The 22,404-nt window shown below is 34.2% G+C and overlaps 1 protein-coding gene across 1 annotated transcript; it reads left to right on the top strand.

Annotated features, from left to right (window-relative positions):
- Positions 1-1,942: 1,942 nt before the first annotated feature.
- On the top strand, positions 1,943-21,942 carry AKAP17A (A-kinase anchoring protein 17A). Its single transcript, XM_051984593.1, has 5 exons — positions 1,943-2,033; positions 3,790-4,566; positions 5,499-5,647; positions 17,041-17,281; positions 20,004-21,942. The coding sequence occupies exons 2-5, from the start codon at positions 3,805-3,807 to the stop codon at positions 20,919-20,921; spliced, it is 2,070 nt and encodes a 689-aa protein (XP_051840553.1). The 5' UTR covers positions 1,943-2,033; positions 3,790-3,804; the 3' UTR covers positions 20,922-21,942.
- Positions 21,943-22,404: the final 462 nt, after the last annotated feature.

Here is a 22,404-nt window from a genome sequence, read left to right as displayed (position 1 = left end):
ATGAATGTCTAATGATTGATTTTTAATGATGATAATGTAGTCTCTACAATGTGGAGGGTACTAATGACCAAATTGTTGATTTGAATGGATAATGCTAAAGTGATTGAGGGGTCTGTTATATAGGTCTAAAGCAACAAGGTATCGGGAATAAATAGGAAAATAGGGTTTTTTGTTTTTGTTTTTTTTCTTCCATTGTGAAAGTGTTCCTGAGGAAGGAACCTTTGGTCAAGTTTTAAAACAGAATTCAAATATTTTCTTAATAATCATCACTTTGATTGCTTTCTATTTCTATTTTTGTCAATACCAAAGGAATATATTTTTTCTTTTTTTTCTTTGTAAATGGCCTAGAAGGGAAAATGGGAAAACATTAGATCTAAATCTTGAATCTCCCAAAGAAAAAAAGAATGTGCTAAGCAAATACCTAATAATATTTTGCAAAGGGAATACAATACTTTTTTGGATCAAAAAAAGAACAGGTTTCAACAACCAAAGATTTTCATACTTCAACATCTTTTGAGCTCTGTTTGTTCTGCGGCTTTTGCTGCAATAGTTGCACTTTGTCAAAAAGCAATGTAATCGAGAGCAGCCTCACTTCTTGTACCTTAATATTTAGATAAGGACTGGAAGAAACAATCATTGCACAAGAGAATTTGGAAATGGAAGAAGTCTAAAGGGACCAAATACTCTAAACCCTTTTTATCTTACTGAAGAAGGCACCGAGGCTTGGGAGAGGGCTAGTGGTTTGCCCATTGTTCACATGACTAATAAATAGCAGATCCCTCATTCAAACTAGGGAATCTAATTTTCAGATTTAGCTCTTTTTCTCTATTCCTCATAAACTTCACCTGAATCAGAGTTTTTTTTGGGGGGAAAGAATTGGAAATGAGAATTTTATAGAATGCTACACTAGATGAAAGTGCAATTCAATATGCTTTATATGCAAGGCTCTAAGGACACATAGATTAGACATGTCTAAGGACTTAGATTACAATGGAAAGGAAGAAAAGAAAGGAAGCATGGGAAGAAAAAAGAAAAGGAAGGAAGAAAGGAGAGAAAGGCCTTAAGGAAGAAATCAAGAAAGGAAGGATGGGAAGAAGAAAGGAAAAGTGAAGGACAGGAGTAAGAAAGAAAAAAGGAAAGAAAAGAGGGAGAAAGGGAGTGAGAAAAAAGATAAGAAAGAAAACAAAGGATAGAAGGGAGAGAAAGGAAAGAAGGAAGAAAGTAAAGAAAGAAAATGATGGAAGGAAAAAAAGGGAAAAGGAAAAAAAAAAAAGTCCCGTGCTTGCTTAAGAAAACTATAAACAGTAAGTTTAAGACCTTAGAGATCTCAGATATTAAGGAAACTTCTGATTTTACTGATAAAGAAACCGACGCCCAGAGTAGTTTAGGGACTTTCCTGGAGTCACACAGCAGCAAAGGAAAGTGGTTGATTTAGAACCCAGGGTTCGCGGGAGCCCACCAGTGTCACATCTTCCTCCTTCTGCTGCAACTCAGGCAATCGCCATTGTTTTCAGAGGGTTTTGATTGTTGAATTGGAAGGACTCATCGATCTGGGTCCCATTTATGCAACGGAGACAAATCCGAGCTGACGCTTCGGGTCTCTACACTGTCTGGCCCCTAGGATTTTTTCCTAAGAGACGGCTACAAGCGCGTACTGTCCCTTTAAAGTTAGGACCGAACCAAGAGGTCGGGGAACTTGGGGGAGGGGCAAAGAGAGGGCTCAGGACCATGGCGGGGGCGGGGAGGAAGGATCAGAGACGCGCGAGGCGAAGAGACGAGGCAGCCCGGCGGCTTCTGAGGAAGCGGAAATGCGTCACAGGGGAAGGCGCTGGTTGTGTCGAAAGGTGTCATGTGACCAGGGAGTCACTGAAGAACTGTGGCTAAAGGAAGGGGAAAGGGAAGTGTTGTTGGGGGGCGGGGGGTGGGACCGCTCCCGGTTTCTGGGGGTGGGTTGGGGGAACAGGGGGAGGGTTGGATGCAGGGGAGCAAGCCTCCGACTGCTGAAGAGCCAGAGCCGGAGACTCCTAGAGCAGGTGAATATCTGCTTACCTTAGGTCGCCCTCCCACTCCCCACCCCCCTATCTGTTCGTTCTCTCCTCCCCCTCCCCCCTCGCTCCTGGCAACTGCCTCCTTCCCCCCCCTTCCCCGAGCGCGCAGCCCCGCTGGAGCCCGGGATCGCCCGAGGCTCGCGCCCCCTCCCCATCCCCGCGGGAGCGCGCGGGGCGCCTGGAGGAGCTGGAGGGCGGGGAGGCTCCGAGAGAGGCGGTGACTGCTTAGCGAGCTAGTGGGTGGGGTTGTTTTTTTTTTTTTTCCCCTTGGGGAGGTTGAAAAGCGAATTGCATTTGTGATAGCTGTTACTTGGAGTTGGTCCCTTGGTTCGCTTAGGGATGTGCTTGGGTTTTATCCTACTTTCTTAAAAAAAAAAAAAAAAAAAAAAAGCGGGGGCCGATCTCGAGGCGTCAGGTGTTGTGGGGCCCTGTTTCTTCCTTCCTCCCCCCTCCCCCCCCCCCCATCCCCAGGCATCGTCTGCTTCGTCGCCTTTCGCAGATCCGCCTCATTGGTTTATTCTGCTGTCATCATTCTTGCTTCTTTGCACATGGACCCAAAACTTAAGTCTTAGAAGGAACACGGGATCTGGAATCTGGACCTTTGGGTTTGAATCCTAGCTCACGGTGACCTTGAGTAAATTCATACTTATCTATCTTTGGGACTCAATTTCCTTTTCTTTGGTACAGTGGGGGTGGGTAGGATGGGTGAGGAGGGCTCTAAAAGTCCCTCCTAGCTGGGCACATCACTTTTTGCCCACATCTTTACCGGACCTTTAGAGATGCTCGACGGAGGTTGTCAGATGCCTCTGCTTGAAGCTGCTGAGGAGCAGGGTGCTACTACCTCATTAACTACCCCTTCGTGCCCCCACCCCTGGCAATGCTTTCTCGGACCTCATCAGGGAAGAGTTGGTTTCTTGCAGAAGTTCAGCAGCCTTTTGATTGAGAATGTCGAATTCTGGAATTGTAACTCATTCTTTTTAGATGTGCTTATATCTTTTCTGTAATCATATGTACTGTTTTGGTCTCAACGTGCAAAACTAGTCTTGGTTTGATTTTATGTACAATGCACTTTGGAAGGATTTTATGAGCTGAGAATGGTATAGAGATCTTTTGTGAAGGGGGTATGGAGGAGGCAATAGCAAAAAGGTGTAAAGATAGATATCCCATTGCCTTTATTTATTTATTTTTTAGAGAAGTGTTGTGATTACTCTTAAATCAATCAAATCCTGTTTTCCCCTCCTCCATACCTAAGTCTGTTAAGGCGTAGAGGATCTCTTAAAAATGAGAGAGGCTTCTGGATGTCTTGGGGAAAACTCTGTATATGCAGTTAGTCACCTGGCTTTCCAGCTGGAACTCTCTTTGTGAACTTAAAGCTAATGTAAAACTTAAAAGCCTCAATTATCTAAAGTGACAGTGGATTGCTTTATTTGATCTTGGAACTGTCTTCCTATTTTAACTTCCATGATCCATTTGATTTTATTTTCTTGTTATTTTGGAGATGGTGCTAATTTTGAGATTTGTATATAACCTATTCTGTCATGTTAATTTACTGTTGATTTTTAGTATGGCTAATTTCTGATCCTATTTATGGGTTAATTGTAAGATCAGGTGTTCAGCCATTCTCTGTTGATAGGAATTAAAAACAAACACCCTAACATTTATTTTGTTGCTGAAGTTTGGAATGCCTGTCAGTGTTGTAACTTTTTTTTTTCAGTATGCTATTTTGACGATTTTTTTTTAGGTCTAGCTTTTGGCTATGGCGGCTGCTACGATAGTTCATGATACATCTGAAGCAGTTGAACTTTGTAGTTTATATGGATTATACCTCAAGCCAATTACGAAAATGACAATTAGTGTGGCACTTCCACAATTGAAGCAACCTGGAAAATCCATTTCTAATTGGGAAGTGATGGAAAGATTGAAAGGAATGGTACAGAGTCATCAATTTTCTACTCTTCGAATTTCTAAAAGCACTATGGATTTCATCCGTTTTGAAGGAGAAGTTGAAAATAAAAGTTTGGTTAAGTCTTTTCTTGCATGTCTTGATGGCAAAACAATAAAGCTTAGTGGTTTCTCAGATATTTTAAAAGTTCGGGCTGCTGAGTTTAAAATAGATTTCCCAACTCGGCATGACTGGGACTCCTTTTTCCGTGATGCAAAAGATATGAATGAGACTCTGCCAGGAGAGAGACCAGACACAATTCATTTGGAAGGACTACCTTGTAAATGGTTTGCATTGAAAGAATCTGGTTCAGAAAAACCAAATGAAGAAGTTCTCGTTAAGGTATTTGAGACATTTGGAGAAATACGGAATGTGGACATCCCAATGTTGGACCCTTATAGAGAAGAAATGACTGGCAGAAATTTTCATACTTTTAGTTTTGGTGGACATTTGAACTTTGAAGCTTATGTTCAGTATAAAGAGTATGTTGGCTTTATTAAAGCTATGAATGCCTTGCGTGGTATGAAACTAATGTATAAAGGTGAAGATGGCAAAGCAGTAGCCTGCAATATAAAGGTGAGAAATTGCAATGTTTTTGCTTATAATTTCCCATAATTTTTAATACTTAAAAGTATTTAAATACAAGCTGGCCATAGTCTTGATTTCAGACTTAGGGGAAAAAAATATAGAGAAATTATAGAACAAGTAAACATCTTCACCTAAAAATTGGAATGTTACTATAATGGCATTTCCTTAGATTTCAAATGGTTATTGAAATTTTATTTTTTGGAGTGGATGAATAATGAGATCAGGCCAATTTTTTTTAATAGCCTGTAGTATTTTATTCTCAAGTAGACTATAAATAGTTCATATTTTGATTACCACTGATATGGTTATGCTCAGTGGTCATGAAACCAAGATTTGAACCGAGGTCCTGACTCCAGAACCAGCACATTTTTTATTGTACCATGATCTTTTAAAGAGATCTTTCAAAGATTTTCTTGGAAAACTGGGAAAAGAAACTTAAGGCAAATAAAACTCTTTGTTGGAAGTGGTCTTCTTCAGTTGTGTATGATATTAATTGACCCAATTTTGGGGTTTTCTTGGCAAAGATACTGGAATGATTTGCCATTTCTTTTTACAGATGAGGAAACTGAGGCAAACAGAGTTGAATGACTTGTCCAGAGTCATACAGCTAGTATGTGTTGGGGGCCAGGCTTGACTTTCTGAATTCAGGTCTGGTGCTCTGTTCACTGTCATCCAGCTGTTATAGTAAAATCCTTTGGACTTATTTAAGTCCAAATTCTCTGTTTCATTTTCCTTCATTGAATTAACTATTTGAAATAAATGGTCCTTCAGTCATTTAACATTCTATTGTTTCATGCTATAGCTATGTTCTGGAATTGTTATATTACTATAATTATGTTTTAAAGAATGGCTTTTGATATTTAAAAATTAAGCATTTAGCTTTGCTACTTTTTTTTTCTGTTTTTTTTTTTTTTGGAAAGGTTTCTTTTGATTCAACTAAACACCTTAGTGATGCCTCAATTAAAAAACGGCAGCTTGAAAGGCAGAAACTTCAAGAACTTGAACAGCAAAGAGAAGAGCAGAAACGTAAAGAAAAAGAAGCTGAGGAAAGACAAAAAGAAGAGGAAAGGTAAGTACATTTTCATCATAATTTTCTCCTTGTACTTTGAATTTGCCACTAATTAAAACCTCACTTTGATTTCTGGGGTTAGTTATAAGTATTCTTCTTTTTTCACTCTTTCAGCTTTTTATAATTTTCTTCCTCATATTTTTATCCCTATACTGTCCAGAACTGATACCACATTTCAGCCCCACTGTCATTCTCAATGTGCAAATTGTATCCCTAGTGCCTTATACCAGAAGGAAATTTAGTGGCCACATAGTTTCTTTGTTACTTACAAAATGATTCCTCAAATAAAATCCTGTTAAGAGTAGATAAGAGGAAGATATTTTCCCAAAATGTACCTGTTTGGAGCTAGAAATTCCTTTCTCCTATAACAAAACATTGTTAGGTTCAATGGTAACTTCAGTTATGGGTTAAATAGGCTTTTGTGGGCTGGCTTAGAGAATTAGGTGCCTATTTAAAACATTGTTTCTATGGGAAAATGTTTTTTGAGATCCAAACATAACATCTGATTTTTAAACTCATCAACCCCTATGACTCCCACATGAAATTACTTTGTATATATTTGTGTACTTGTATCCTCCCCAGTAGAAGATAATCTCTGAGTGCAAGGATTGTAGATTTTCATTGTATCTCTATTATTTTGTATCAAGTAGACATTCTTGAAAGAGCTCAGAAAATACATGTAAATATGATCTTTCTCCACTGGATTCAGATTATATGGGTATACTAAATTTTGGCCCTGGGAAATTTTTGTAGGTTTGTTTTTATTCTTTATTTGTGATATGAAAAAAAAAAAAAAAAAGTACGGTATCCTGGCTATCTTCTACTTTTATTTTTAGGTGGCTTTTCTATCTACATATTGTAATAGAGAATTGAAACAATTATGGAAAAGAAGCAAAACTGAAAACCAACAAAAACAAAACCCTGTAATCTTTTAAAGTGACATTTTAAAAAAGTAAATATTTTCCCTTTGGTGGAGGATAATCAACTTGTAAGGGTTTCAAATAGTGAAACAAAACAAATTTCAACATTGGCCACATTTCCCTCTCCCCCACAAAAAAGTCTCAATAAGCACCCTGAATTCATTACCTCTTTATCAAGAAGTGAATTTTGTTTGTTTGTTTTTGGCAGTGATTAGAAAACCTTTCAGAATTGTCTATGTTTTAAAAGGTAATATTATTGTATAAGTTATTCTCTACTCACCTCACACTGGAATGGCTATTATGTTTTGTAAATCTAAATCAGTTCCCTGTATCTTGGGAAAGTTAATGAGCATTTTTTAAACATTTACTGTATTAGGCACAGATAAGCACTAGGGATTCAAAAGGAGACTGGTGTCATAGAAACTTGCTGCAAAAATAGTTTTCTCAGTTATTGGTTTCCCCATTTTAATCTTAAAGGGTTAATTCTCTGAATTTTCTATTTCAATTTGTATGAAAAGGTGCTATCAGGGTAGATTTTTAAACTCTTTATAATATGAAATCCTTGTATTGCTTTGTTAAATAGATGAGGATTAAGCTCCTTTGAAATTTCCTGTTTTTGTTTTGTTTCTTGAATTTTGTTGCTTGTTGAGAATTACAAAAACAAAGTCTTTGTTCTTAAATTAAAAAAACAAACAAACAAAAAACAAAGAAAGTAAGCCTAAAGTATAAAAGTCTGGAAAACGTGTATTAATTGAGAAGAACAATGTAACCAAAATCTCCAGAAGGAAGTAGCAATACTACTGAGCTTTTGTGTTTGATGGTTCTTTCATCAATTTGTTGATTTTTCTAATTTGTTGACATTTTCTAAAATGTTTTACTCTTTTTACTTGAAAGGAGTAAAAACAAAATTATAATTTAATATGTTATTTAAGGCTATGCCATTTGGGTCTCATGTATCATTTTACTCTGTGTACATCTATGTGGATTGGTTTTTAGAAATTTATATTTTTTTATTACTGAATGTCATTTGCTGTTTTGAGCCAACATTTTAATTTAAAAAATTAGAATAGTATAGTTCTACTTTGGAAGATTATAACCTCGTATGACTAGATTGAAATTTGTTTAAATGAAAGCCTTTATAAGTTTTTAAGTAGGACATTTGAGCTGGGTTGTAGGATGTAAAAGTAGAAAAGCTTTTATTTTGTCATTTCATAAATTTAGAGATGGAAGATATATTAGAGATCATCTGTGACAGCTCCTTCATTTTATAGTTAAGGGACTTGAGGCCCAGAAAGATTAAATGATTTATCTGAGGTCACACAGGATTGAAATCCAGGTCCATTAACTCCAAATTTAATATACTCTGTCCTCTGCCATGCTATTGTTTTTGTTAACCTTAAACCCTTAGCACAGTGCTTTGCAAATAGGTACTTTTAAAAAATGGTTATTGGATTGGATTGGGCCTGTCTGAGGATAACAGGATCACTTTCACAATCAAATATAAAATACCTCCTGGCTTTCCTTCCTTGAAATCTAAGTTAAAATGTCATCTTCTAAAATCCCTTAATGTTAATGCTTTTCCTCTATTGATTATCTCCAATCAGTTCCCCTTCTGACTCAATGAAACTAATTCTAAATTATTTTTTTCTTTCCTCAATCTTCCCACACCTCCCCTTTGCCAGGCTAACTCAACTAAGGTCTTTACTGAGAAAGTTAAGACTATTCAAGATTTTTTATCACTTTTCACTTAAGATGATTTCAATAGTCTTCACTTAATTGGTCTCTTTCAAATTTCTTCCCATTTCAGTTTATTACCCTTTCTGCTGACAAAGTGATTTTCTTTGAACATGAATCTGACTATGTCACTGTGCAGCTCTTTAAGGTGAATCCTTTTTGTCTCTAAGAAAAAATAAAAACTTCTAAGTTTAGCTTTTAAAGCTTTTCACTGTTGCCCCAACCTTCTTTTTTCAGCTTCATTATGTACTATTAATCCTTGTCCCTTGCTCTGTGATCTGCCATGCTGATATTCTCTCCATTTCTTTATACATACAGAACATCTTTTCCATGTCCTTTTTCTTGCCTTTGCATTGGCCATCCTCCATGCTTCAGATGTATTATCTCCTTATCTCTGTTTCATAGAGTTTCCCTATTTCTTAAGTAGATTACTTTCTATATAAAACTTTTCCTCCTACTAGGGTCCTCCTTCACATTTTAACTATTTCACATTTATTCTCTTCATATATATTTTATATATTCTTTTAAATCTGTACTTTATATCCCCAGTCAGAATGTAAGCTTCTTGACAGTAGGAATTGTTTTGTTCTTTGTATTTGTATCCCCATAGTCTAACAAGGAATGGGTACTTCATGAATGCTAATTGTTGATAGTAATTGATTTACTGTGTATGATTAGGTGAAATTTATTCTTTATGTATCCATCTTCCATTTAGCTGCTAAAGTGATTTTCTGAAAGTGCGAGTGACCATGGCATACCCCTTGCTTAATAAACTCAGGTGGTTTTCTATTTTCTTCAATGTAACTTATAAAGTCCTGGTATTTAGAGCTTTTCATACTCAACCATTCCTAATTTTCTAATAAGTTTGTTATATTTTACTACCTTAATTTATTCCACAATTCATCTACAGTAGCCTGCTTGCTATTTCTTACATATGACACTTCTCTCTTAAATCTGTGTCTCTGAACTAAGTGTCCTTCAGACCTGTGATGCTTTCTTTTCATTTCTACTTGTTTGCTTTCCCGACTTCCTTTTCCTGATCATTGATGTTGGATTCTAATAAGTTTCTATATTAAACACATTCTGTCACCTGCCTTAAATTAATTTCCTAATTTAATATAAACCTATAACTTCTCATACTTTTTTTGGTCTGTGGTTTTTCATAAATTTCACATAGAGAGTTTTCCTTCATATTTTTAAAAATTTCACAGATACAAATGAAATGCAAAGAGTATAATTGGTATCTTTCACTTTTGCTGTATAACTGAGTCACCTTTTCCAGTTTTTTAATATTTCTGAAGTTCTTTTGGTGGCTTCTGTTAAACAATTCTTCATTTGTAATATAGTATTCTTACCACATAGTTCTCTATTTCTATTAAGATTTTTTCACAGCTTTAATTTTAATGTCATTCACTAAAGAGGGACATCTGGAGAACCTATATGTGTAGAGAATCTCTCTTTGGTTTGTACTTTGATTTCTTATGACAGAGATGTCAGACACAGCCATGTTGAGACTGAGCACTCACCCAGAATTAGATTAAAATGTACTTAGGACATTTAACAAATTAGATAAAAATACAATAGAACATAGGTATATTAATATGTGATTTTTCTGTTGGAATCCTTATGTACACTTTAGTGGCCCTTTTTCTATCTTGAATTTAATACCATTATTATATGATATTGCCAAAACCCTGAAGCAAACATCTCTTTTTTTCCCTCACTTCATGTTTATAATAAGAGGATTGTCAATCATTTCTGTTACAGTTTGTAATTTTACTGGTATGATTTGTGTTATATGCTTGGGATCACCTTGTAGAGACCTTAAAAAGACCAGCTTTCACTAATGAATCAAATGATAAGTACTATGAGATCTTGTATGACTATCAAAGACGTGATCTGCTATAAAATATTTCTGAAAGTCTTCTTATTTACATCTCCTAATTTCAAAGATGCTTTTTGATATATGTGTAGATTATTTTCATAAAGATTTTTTAGAGACAGGACAAGCAAACATATAGAAAGGTAGGTAATTCATATATTTTCTATATTTTTCTATTCTTTTAGAGTAATAACAAGGTCTATATTTCCTCCCTATCTATCCCCGTAATAGTTTATCATTTTCCTTTTAGATGTCTTAAGAATTGATTCCTTGACACCTCCAAAATTAATTTTGTTTCAGCATGAATTTCCTCTATATGTAATTGATTTAGTTTGGTACAGTTTCTACTTTCTTATATGGCATATTAAGGATTGTTATGCTGCTAAAGTTAAAAAAAGCTAACTATCTGAATGCAACAGAAAAGGAAATTTTTAAAGCAAAATTAAACATAATGGCCAGTATTATAAATATCTTGGTACTTTCAAGGGCTTCAGAATTTCTACAAGAGTTTCTGTCTTACCACCTCATTCTCTTGTAACTTAATTATTTTTTTCCAAAGGAATTACTTTTATAATAAGTAATAGTTTTCTCCATTTTATTGTTTAATGTGGGATGGTAATTATTGATGTATATATATTAAAATATGTACATATATACATATATTAAACAAAATGGTGAAATATATATATATATACATATATAAAATTATATTAGAAATTCCCTCCCCTCTCCAACATTCATTATTACTTTCAGGTACCTTGAGGATTTCACAGTCCTGATTTTTATGTATGTATATTTTGTATGTATACATACATACTTGACCTAGTCCAACTATTTTTCTTATCTTTTTTTCACCTTTCCATTTTTGCTTCCTTCATAAGCACATCTGGGACTGTCATGTTAAAAGTTCTTCATAGTGAAAAATGTGCTATAATTTTTTTTTCCAAATCTTGTTTTCCTTATAGACATTGAATCCCTTATGATTTCTCTTTGCTGTTTCTTTTTATGCTTCTCTTGAATCACTGTATTTAAAAGTTAGATTTTTCTATTCATCTCTGGTCATTACTTCAGGAATACCTGAAAGTCCTTTATTTCATTGAGTATCTTTTTTTTTTTTTTTTTTTCCAGAATTATACTCAGTTTTGTTGAATAGGTGATTCTTTGTTGAAATCCTATGTCCGTTGTTCTCCAGAATATCATATTCCCATTTCTCCAGTCCTTTAACATCGAAACTGCTAAATCTTGTGCTAACCTAACTGTGATGTTAAAATATTTGAATTATTTGTATTCTTAAATTATCTCTCCTAGATCTGTTTTCCAGCGAGATATTTCACATTTTCTCCTATTTTTCATTCTTTTGCTTTTGTTTTATTGTATTTTGATGTCTCATAGAGTCATCAGTTTCCACTTGCCTAGTTCTAATTTTTAAGGAATTGTTTTCAGTGAGTTTTTATGCTTACTTTTCATCTATTTTCCCATTCTGCTTTTTAAGGAGTTCTTTTCTTCAGTGAGTTTAAAAACATTTTTTTTGATAATAGCTTTAAAAAATTTTAATAATAGCTTTTTCTTTTCAAAATACATGCAAAGATAGTTTTCAACATTCACCCTTGCAAAATCTTGTGCTCCAAAAATTTTCCCCCCTCTTCCTTTCCCCACCTCCCCTAGACAGCAAGTAATCCAAAATAGGGTAAACATGTGCAGTTCTTCTAAACATAGTTCCACTTATATCATGTTGTACAAGAACAGATCAAAAAGGGGAAAAAAAGTGAGAAAGAAAAAAAAAAAGCAAACAACAAAAAAGGTGAAAATGCTATATTGTAATCCACATTCAGTGTCCATAGTCCTCTTTCTGGATGTAGATGGTTCTTTACATCACAAGTCAAAATATTGCAATTGGTCCTTCAGTGAGTTTTTATGTATTCTTTTCTATTTGGCCAATTCTGCCATTTTTGTTGTTGTTGGTGGTGTTTATTTTTAAAAATGTTTTTCCCCAGGTTGCATGTTAAAACAATTTTAAAACTTAAAAAAAAAAAATAATAAAAAACAAAAAACAAACAAACAAACAAAAAAACACTTTAAGGTCCAAATTCTATTCCTTTCTCTTTTTTTTCTCCTTTTCCTGAGGTGGTAAGCAGCCAAATATAGGTACAATCATGTAAAATATTTCCATGCTCATTTTTTTTATTAGAAGACTCAAATAAAAGAATGAAAGAAAAAAAAATGAAAAATAGCATGGTTCAGTCTATATTCAAACAATCTCAGTTTTTTCTCTGAAGGCAGGTAGTGTACTTTTATCATTAGTTCTTTGGGATTGTCTTGGATCACTATTGCTGAAAAGAGCTAAGTCATTCACACTTCATTATACTATAATGCTATTACTATGTACAATGTTCTTTTGGTTCTGCTTACTTCACTCTGCGTCATGTAAGTTCAATTTTTTCTGAAATTATCTTACTTATTATTTCTTATAGCACAATAATCTTTCATATCATCATATACCACAGTTTGTTTATTAATTCCCCAACTGATAGACATCCTTTCATTTCTAATTCTTAGCTACCACAAAAAGAGCTGCTATAAATATTTTTGTACAAATAGGTCTTTCCCCCCTTTTTTTAAGTGTCTTTGGGATATATACCTAGAAATGGTATTGCTGAATAAGAGAATATGCAGTTTTATAGCCCTTTGAGCATTGTTCCAAATTGCTCATAGCTCTACCAGCAATGCATTAATGTCTCAGTTTTCCCACATCCCGTCTCAGCAGCTGTCATTCCTTTTTTTGTCATATTAGCCAATCTGATAGGTATGAGATGGTAACTCAGAATTACAGAGTTGTTACGGAGTTGTTACAGAGTTGTTGTAATTGCATTTCTTTAATCAAAAAAAGTTTTTGCACAAAACCAACACAATTCTTTTTAAGGTGTTTTTCTCTTCAGCAAATTTTTGTATCTATTTTTTCTCCCATTTGGCCAGTTCTGCTTTTTAAGGCATTTTTTTCATTGGAATTTTGTGTATCTTTTACTAATTTCTTCTATTCTGTTTTTTAAGGTATTGTTTTCCTTCAGTATTTTTGTGTCTCTTACCAAGCTGCTTACTCTTTTTTCATAATTTTTTTGCTTCACTCATTTCTCTTCTGAATTTTTCCTCTACCTCCCTAACTTTAAAAAAAAAAAAATACTTTTTGATCTCTTCCAGTCTGAGCCAATTTTTTTCTTTGAGGATTTGGGAATGGGAGTTTTGACTTTGTTGTCTTCTCCTGACTTTGTTTTTTGAACTTCCTTGTCACTATAGTAACTCTCTGTAGGTAAGGATCTTTTTTTTTTCCTGTTTACTAATTTTTCCAGCTTATCTTGCCTTTTAACTCTATGCTTAAGTGGGGCTCTGTTTTGAGAGTAGAGGGGTGTTGTTTCAAGCTTCAGGTTTTTTATGCTGCTGTTTTCAAAGAATTCTGGTTTGTGGCTCTTCCAAAGTGATACGATCTAGGATTTAGGAAGAGGTGTGTTTATACAACTCTCTTCTCCTGTGGTCTGGACTGCGAGAGAATACAAGCATTCCTTTCCATCCGAGAACTGTGACCAGGGTCCCAGATCTCCTAATGCTGCACACTCTGGTATGCTAATTCTCTTCCTTACTCTAGGACTGAGATTCAGGATTGTAATTATAGATCTAAGTATAAGTAGTACAACTAAGTCTTGCCCCTGATGCCAGCAAAGGCTGTAATGTGTCTTTCTTTGTAATGTCTTTCTGATCAGTTATTCAACTTCCTTACTATTTGGTGGGTTAGAGTTCTAAAAACCACCACTCACATCACTGATACAGTCACCCTGAAGACCCACAACTGATTTGTTGGGACTTGGCCTCTGATGGACTACAATTCACTCTCACCCTGGTGTAATATACCTTTCTTGCTGACCCTTCAAATTATTTTGGGACTGGAAAGTCTTTTCACTTGTCCTTTTGTGGGTTTTGCTGTTCTAGAATTTATTTTGAAGCATTTTTAAAAGGTGTTTAGAGAGATTTGGGGAAGAGCTCAGATGAGTCACTTCCTTTTTTTTCCCCACTACATTGGTTCTGCTTCTCTCTAAGTACATTTAAATCATGTATATTTTAAATTCCAAAATGAAACCATGCCAGGAAAGTGTAGTTATTTATTCTCTTCAATTCTACTGCTCATCATTCAATGCTAGGTATGAACCTCATGTCAGATAGAAAAGAATCAGTGTAAAGTAGAGCTGAATTCTGATAGGAGAGAACTTTTAAGCTAAAACAAATTACTTAGCTAAGTAGGGTATATTAGTGAGATTTCCCTTAAACATTTATCTTTATAGAGTCAGTTAGCCAGTATTTTCATCTAGTCTGTGAATTAATTTAGTTCAGCTTTAACTTATTAAGTGCACCATAAGCAGAACATTGTGTTGGGGAAGACATGAAAAACAAGGCACAATCCTAATCTTGTTGGAGTTCTAAAGTAATTGAGAAATTACTGTAAATTATTCTGATATAAAATAGATCATGATAATTTCATATGAGTATAGGCATACTTTGGAGACACTATGAATTACAATCCCAGACATCCCAATAAATTTAACCATGAACTAAATCACATGAATTTTTTTTCTGAATGCATTTAAAAGTTGTTTTTTCTGAATGCATTTAAAAGTTGTTTTTTCTGAATGCATTTAAAAGTTGTGTTTACACACTATGCTGTAGCCAATTAAATGTAAAGTAATATTATGTTATATATGTGTGGTTATTAGTTATGTACCTTAATTAAAAATACTTTATTACTCCCCCCAAAAAAAATTGCTAACACTACCACCTGAACTTTGAGTGAGTTATAATCTTTTTGCTTAGTGGATAGTCTTGCCTCCATGTTGATGGCTCCTCATTGATCAGGATAGTGGTTGCTGAAGGGTGGGATGACTATAGCAATTTCTTAAAATGAAACAACAATCAGGTTTGCTGCATCAGTTGACTCTTCTTTTTATGAAAGATTTCTCTATGGCATGAGATGTAGCATTTTATCCAGAGTAGAACTTCTTTCAAAATTGGAGTCAGCCCTCTGCCACTGCTTTCTCAATTAAGTTTACATGATATTCTTCAATGTTGTTGTGGCTTGGGAAATTGGGAGGCTGAATGAGAGGGACAGAGATGGGGATTGGTGGGAATGGTTGGTCTGAAGCTGTCATAACCCACACATTCATTAAGGTTGCTATCTTTTATGGGTATGGTTCATGGGACCTGCAAAACAATTACATTAGTAACATCAAAGATCACTGATTACAGATTTACCATAACAGATAAAAACAATCATGTAAAAATTCGAAATATTGTAAGAATTACCAAAACATGACACAGAAACATAATGTGAGCACATGCTGTTGGAAAAAATAGTCCTGATAGACCTACTTAACTCAGAATTGCCACAAACTTTTAATTTGTAAAAAATAAATAAAAATCAATATATGCTAAGCACAGTAAAGTACAGCAAAACGAGGTATTATCGTACAAAGTATCTTTTAAGTTCTGATCAAATATTAACATTTATATGTCTAATTTCTCCATTTCCTTAATATAAGAAAATTTGAGAATGAAACTGATAGCTTAATAAACAATAAAAACAATAGCTTTTCCAAAATGGGGAAGGGAATAAACATTTATATACTCCAAATATATGCCAAGGATCGTGCTAATATTTTGCAAATATTGTCTCATTTGATCCTCCTATCCCTAGGTGCTGTCGTTCCAAACTCTTCCAGTGGGTTAGCATTATGCTTTAGTCATTGAAAGTACCCGATGAATATTTTTTGAATGTTAACTAGGGTTACCAAGTAACTTTTACATATTTTAGGAGATTTTAAGTAAACAAATAACATAATGAAATCTCAGAATTTTTTAAATGTCATCTTATGGAAATATTTCAAATAATTTTCCTTGATGTCATAGTATTTGCAATTTTTATATTCTTTTACTCCAGAGTTATCCCCCTTTTCAGTGATTTAACGGAGTAATACATATGCATACTCTATGAATAGAATATACATATGATACTCTAATATTTATTCAGAAAGATTGAGGGTTTTTTTTGGTCAATCAATAGTTCTCATATTTCATGTTTACTTTCTTACCGACAAATTGTATGAGTAGGCACATCTATGAACACTTTAGTAATCACACTAAGCTCATTCAGAAAGGAATACTTTTGAGTTGTATCAAACTCAAAATAAAAATGGATTCTTGTGTACCCCTTATTGACTTATAAAAACAAGTTATCCGTCATATTGGTATTTCTCATTTTGTCAAATATTTCCTTATATTTTAATCTAATATGAGCCACTCAACTGTCATTCTGCCTTTGGAGCATGGTGGGTAGAAGAATTTGAGTTCATGTACACTGATATTTTATTTTAACTTATGTATTTCACCACAGACTCAGGGATATGGTCTGATATATGATTGCAAAGAATTTAAGACATCAAATAATAAAAATAAAAGTGCAGTGCCTAGAATGTGTGATAACAATTAAGACAGTGTGCTGCATTTTATCATACTTGTCAATGTTCTCAATTTTTAAATGAGAGTATATAATAGAACAGTTTTATCCTTGAAAAAGAATACTAGAGTTTCAATCTTAGTACTTTAAATAAATATTTTATCTTGGGGTAATATTATTATTTCAGGGAGCTTTTTGTGGACATATGGAAAATTGTCAGATTCTGAAATTTCATTATTACTTGATATACTCTGGTGTATATAATAAGAGAAAATTGATTTGACAGAAATGCCAGTTTGGGATTGTAGGTACAGTACTTTTGATTTTTTTTTTTTTAACAAAACATTTGATTTATTTTATTTAGAAAACAGAAAGAATTAGAGGAGTTGGAAAGAGAAAGAAAACGAGAAGAGAAACTCCGTAAAAGAGAACAAAAACAAAAAGACCGTGAAGTCCGTCGAAATCAGAAAAAACTAGAGAAGATACAAGCAGAAGAGCAGAAAAAATTACAAGAGAAGATAAAATTAGAGGAGAGGAAATTATTGTTGGCTCAAAGAAATCTTCAGTCAATAAGATTAATTGCAGAACTGCTAAGCAGAGCAAAGGTAATGTTATCTTGACCTGTGACAGCATTAAATGTTCCTCTCAACTGATTGCCCTTTTGGTTTTTAATTTTTTTTTTCAATTTGTAATACAGATTTAAGGAAGCAACATTATCTTTCCCTTTTTCTTTCCTGCTTCAGGAAAAATTTTAAGGGAGTTAATGATCTAATCATTTATTGATTAAAAAGCCATTGAAATATATTCATTCTCACTAGAAATGACAAAAAAAAAACTGAGAGTTTTATGTTTATGGATTTTAACACTCTAATTGATAATGTATTTTGGCTGATAAAACTTACATTTTTTTTTTTAAATCACAATAATTTTCAAAGTAGCACCGGAGGTAGATTTTTACAGAGATGGAAACTAAAAGTATATGTCCAAAGGCACACAACACAGATGGAAGACCTGGATAATAAAATTTAGGTCTTGCTGTCCAATAGATTTGGATATAGGTTGTCATTCTGACAATACTTAGTGATTTTTTAATACTAGAAACTTAGAATCTTACAGTTGAATGCTGTCTAAGAGAATGATTACAGTGAGTAGAGCACTGAGCATGGAGTCCAGAAGCCCTGGGTTTCAATCATACTTCTGACACTCAGTAATACACAGCTAGGAAGACACTGGGTAAGTTACTTAACCTCTCTGAGTCAATTGCCTCATATGTAAAAGGAGCATGATAGGCATCTACCTTAGTTATTGCTGTGATCAAATCAGATTTTCTGTGTGTGTGTATAGCGAGAGATAGCATGAATATATAGTTAGCATTGTTAGTGCGTGTATTTGTGCATATAACCTTACAGAAGGTGCTATCTAAATGTGAGCTATTGTTATTTATTTTGACTTCTTCCAGAAAGTATATTGGCCTATTTGTGGATTTTCAGTTTCTTTCACTCTAGAGTGCTACTGTCTTAACATGCATTTCTGGGTTTGTTTGTTTTTGATTCTTTTTCCTTTCTTTTCTCCCTCTCCATCTTTCCTACTCTTTCTCTCTGTATGCACAGGCACATGTGCATGCATATGCAGTTTTTCTACCAGCTATTTAGTAACATTAGGTATTGGTTCTGCATTAGATGTTGCCTAATAACATTAAGTGTTAACTCTACAGTCTTGTGGAAACTGATCCTTACAAAAGGCAATTCAAAACAAATGTTTGAAATTCTCTTGACATTATTTTACAGCTGAGTCTTTACAGTGTCAAAGACAGAAAATGCTTAATATTCAAACTCTACCTACAATGTGTTTATTTGAATTTTTAAAGTTCCCATATAAGGCTGGTTAACTGCTTCGGGTGGGGAGATTTTTTGTTGTTACTTTTCCCGGTGGTATGCTGCCTGGTTACTTTGAGGCCCAAGCAGCTCATTTTCATACCTCCTTGCACAAAATAGGCCCTTTCTATTCCCATCCATGCTTCTTTGCTTGTTCAGAATTCCTATAGGTAGTATTGTGGATGAGGAGAAAGATGAAACTATAATAATAATTTTAGTATTGTCTATGTGTTTAGTATTGTGCTAAGTGCTTTGCAAATAGGATAGTGTTTGAACCTTACAACAACATGGGAAAGTAGAGGCTGTCATGATCCCTATTTTACAGAGAACGAAAGAAATGCAAAGGGAGATTAAATCACTTGCCCATAATTCCACTACTAGTAAGGTCTTAGGCTAGTTTATGAACTCAGGTCTTCCTGATTCTAAGCCTAATGTTCTATTCATGGAGCCACTTAGCTGCCTAGCTGGTCTTAGCTTTTGATACCCCTCAGTTTTACTGAGCATAGACCAGCTATTTTAAAATCTTTTAATCTGTGATATGCTTTGGCTTTCCAGTTAAATTATATCATATATCTGTATGCTTGATAATATGAGGCACTAGGTAGTGTAAAATATAGAATCTCTCTCTCTCTCTGTTTTTTTTTTTTTTTTTTTTTTTTGCTGAGGCAATTGAGCTTAAGTGACTTGCCCAGGGTCACACACGCAGGAAGTGTTAAGTGTCTTGAGACAAGATTTGAACTCAGGTCCTCCTGATTTCAGGGCTGGTGCTTTACTGCACCACCTAGCTACCCCAGAAACACAGAATCTCTTTAAATATTTGTTGTATATGACAATAATTAGTTCTCTCCTTGCCCTCCATTTCAATATTTCCTAATATTTAGGAAACTTTTACTTCCTTTGTTTCAGTTCATTGCACATTTTTTATTGATTTAAAAAATGCCTTTCAAGAAAAGGAAAATCTTATTTCAATTCAGGAAGTTGATATAGCGAGGAAAGCTTTATATTCCTCACTATAGTGCCTTTAAATATTAGCTTCCCATTTTTATAGACTTTTTTTTTTTCTACTCTGGTCAATGTTTATTGCAAAACAAACTTGATGGTGGTGATCTATAGATTAGGGGAGATTTTAGATACAGAAATAATTACTTTTTTTAGACTACTAAAAGTAATCATTAAATGGCATTCTCATAGCTTGAAAACAGTAATACTTCAAGAAGGACAGAAGAAATCATTTATGTGTTAGTGTAGTGCTCATATAACTCAGGAGAAGCTAGGTGATTTGTAACCCATTTCTTTTTATGGCATTATGCTTTGGGGCCACATTTTTAAAAATCAATATCAGGCCTTTGAATAAATTTTGTTCTTCAGAATACATCTCTACAGATATCTTCTGAGTACTAGTACTAGATTTTGTCTTCTAATTTACTTTCTTCCTTTTCTTTATCTTTTTTAGGCAGTAAAATTACTAGAGCATGAACAGAAAGAAGAAAAAATCCGCCTTCAACAACTTGAGGAAAGAAGACGACTTCAGGAGGCTGAACTCAGACGGGTAGAAGAGGAAAAAGAGCGAGCTCTGGGACTCCAGAGGAAAGAGAAAGAATTAAGGGAGAGGCTATTAAACATTTTGTTGAGCAAGAAAATAGATGAGACACAGCAAAACAAAGAAGAAGTAGTGGCATCTCATTCTGCCCTATTACAACCTGTTATAGATATTATACAATCGGTGTCTTCAAGCTGTGTTACTTCTACCTCCTTGCATTCCCTCATGGGTCAGCCAACTCAGATCTGTCAAAGAGAAACACTATCCAATCAGGAGATTAATTTTAATTCCAAAAATGTGAATGGAAATTTAAGTGAAGAAGCTCAGTGTAAAGAAAGTAAGAAACTTAACTGTATTACAAGTGAAAACTGTTCAGAAAAAAAATGTTCCAGTGTGCTCTCTTGTATTCCTGCCAATAATCAACAACAAAAGAGTACATCTAATTGTGACCAGAATATATCCAAAAAAGATTCATCTTTTGAGCAAGACAAATGTAATAGAGAACCAAGTAAGGGAAAGAGCCGATCCAGTAGAGACAGAAGTACTGAAGAAAGACATAAAAGGGATAGGAGCAAGCATAGAAGGGACACGAGCAAAGAGGATGAGAGACAAAGAAAAGAAAGACGACTTCATAGAAGACACTCTTACAAAGATTATAGTCCTCACAGAAGAAGTGTAAGCCCTGATAGATCTAGGTACCGAAGGTCCTACAGTAGAGACAGATACAGTAGAAGGGATAGAAGCCGGGATAGAAGAAGTGTAGGTAGGAAGCGCAGTCGAAGAGGGAGATCCAGATCCCTGAGCAAACACAGAAGTACTTGGAGCAGGTAGTAAAGGACTCTGCCTTTTTAAGGCCCATTTACAGGATAAACCAGGACCAGCAAGAGGTTCTGAAGTTTTTGGCTTCTCGACCACCTTAAGAAAACTGAGTCTCTGCTTAGCGAATGTAAAGTGAACTCCTTTGTGAAAGGAAACACAATTACATTGGAAATTTATTTTCTTTTTTTTAAGATTGCATAATTATTTGTGCTTCAGTTTCAACTGTGTTGGTAATTTGTTTTTCATTAGCTCTCCTTTTTTCCTTTTAAATATTTTGATCTGATAGCTTTAATGTCACCAATCCTCTTTTAATCAGGAGAAATGTATAGACTGACAGTTTAAGAATTCCAGACCTACTACATAAATGTATGCAAAATTCTTGACTAAAAATTCTTTATGCACTCAATGAAGTCAACATGTACTGCAGAAAAAGGGCAAATTTAATTGAACTTGAGATAAGTTGCCAAATGTTAAGTGTGAACAACTACAAAACTTATGGGACATTTAAGAGAAAAAAAGAACTTGCTGGTTTGATTTTATTTTGTATTTAGCTGATTTAAAAACATGAAAATGGTGGTGGAAAGATGTGGGAACAAAATGATCATGGCATAGTAAGCCATATGTGAAATATAGGTAGAATTCCTATAAAATTGAAAATGCAAATGCACTATACTTTTTAAAGATTCCAGTAAGTGGGAGTATGAGACAAAGTGGTCTGAAGATGCTCCGTTACTTCTGAAACATTGACTTTTTACAAATTAAAATAATTGAGAGTAAAAAGTTAGTTAAAAGCTTTTGTTTCTAGTACAAATTAGTGTGCGTGTTTTTTTTTTAAGAAGCTGTTTTGCTAAATTATTTTTACTTGCAATGTTTCAAACAGATTCAAGGCTGCAAACTTGTTAAATTTTATAATCTTTTGCTTCTCAAGATGAAGCTCAGGAATACTTTAAAGTAGTTGTAACCTTTGGGTTATAAAAGGTTGTGTTTATTCCAGTTTGCATTTTTATGGTGAAATAAAAGCCTTTTCCAGTGATCTGAAATTCCTGTCTTTATATTTTAAAAGATGATGAAACTACATTCCTGTTTATTCTTTGAGCAGTCAAGCACATTTTTAAAAAAATCTCATTTTCATATTAATTTGAGTTCTTAGATTGTGTTGAAAGCATTTCAAATTATGAATGATTATTAATATTTGCTTAATGCATCTGATGATGTTACAGTTCATTACTCAGTGTTGTAAAATAAACTTATGAATCCTCCTAGAATAATAACAGTAATAAGATCATATGTGGCACTCTATGAACAATAATCCTATACTATTCAATTAATAGAATATCAGTTTAAAGCATTTATTAAACTTACTAATAGTTCTTAATAACGTCAAAATGTGTTGTAGAGTAATAGAAGTTTCTTTATGAATACTTATAAACTAGAAATAGGAATTGCTTCATCCTTCTGTATTTAATCAAATCATTCTACCCTTTCCATTGTGGGA

Source organism: Antechinus flavipes, chromosome 3, assembly GCF_016432865.1.
Source record: "Antechinus flavipes isolate AdamAnt ecotype Samford, QLD, Australia chromosome 3, AdamAnt_v2, whole genome shotgun sequence".
Classification (NCBI taxonomy): Eukaryota; Metazoa; Chordata; class Mammalia; order Dasyuromorphia; family Dasyuridae; genus Antechinus; species Antechinus flavipes.
This window is presented reverse-complemented; position numbering and strand designations above follow the sequence as displayed.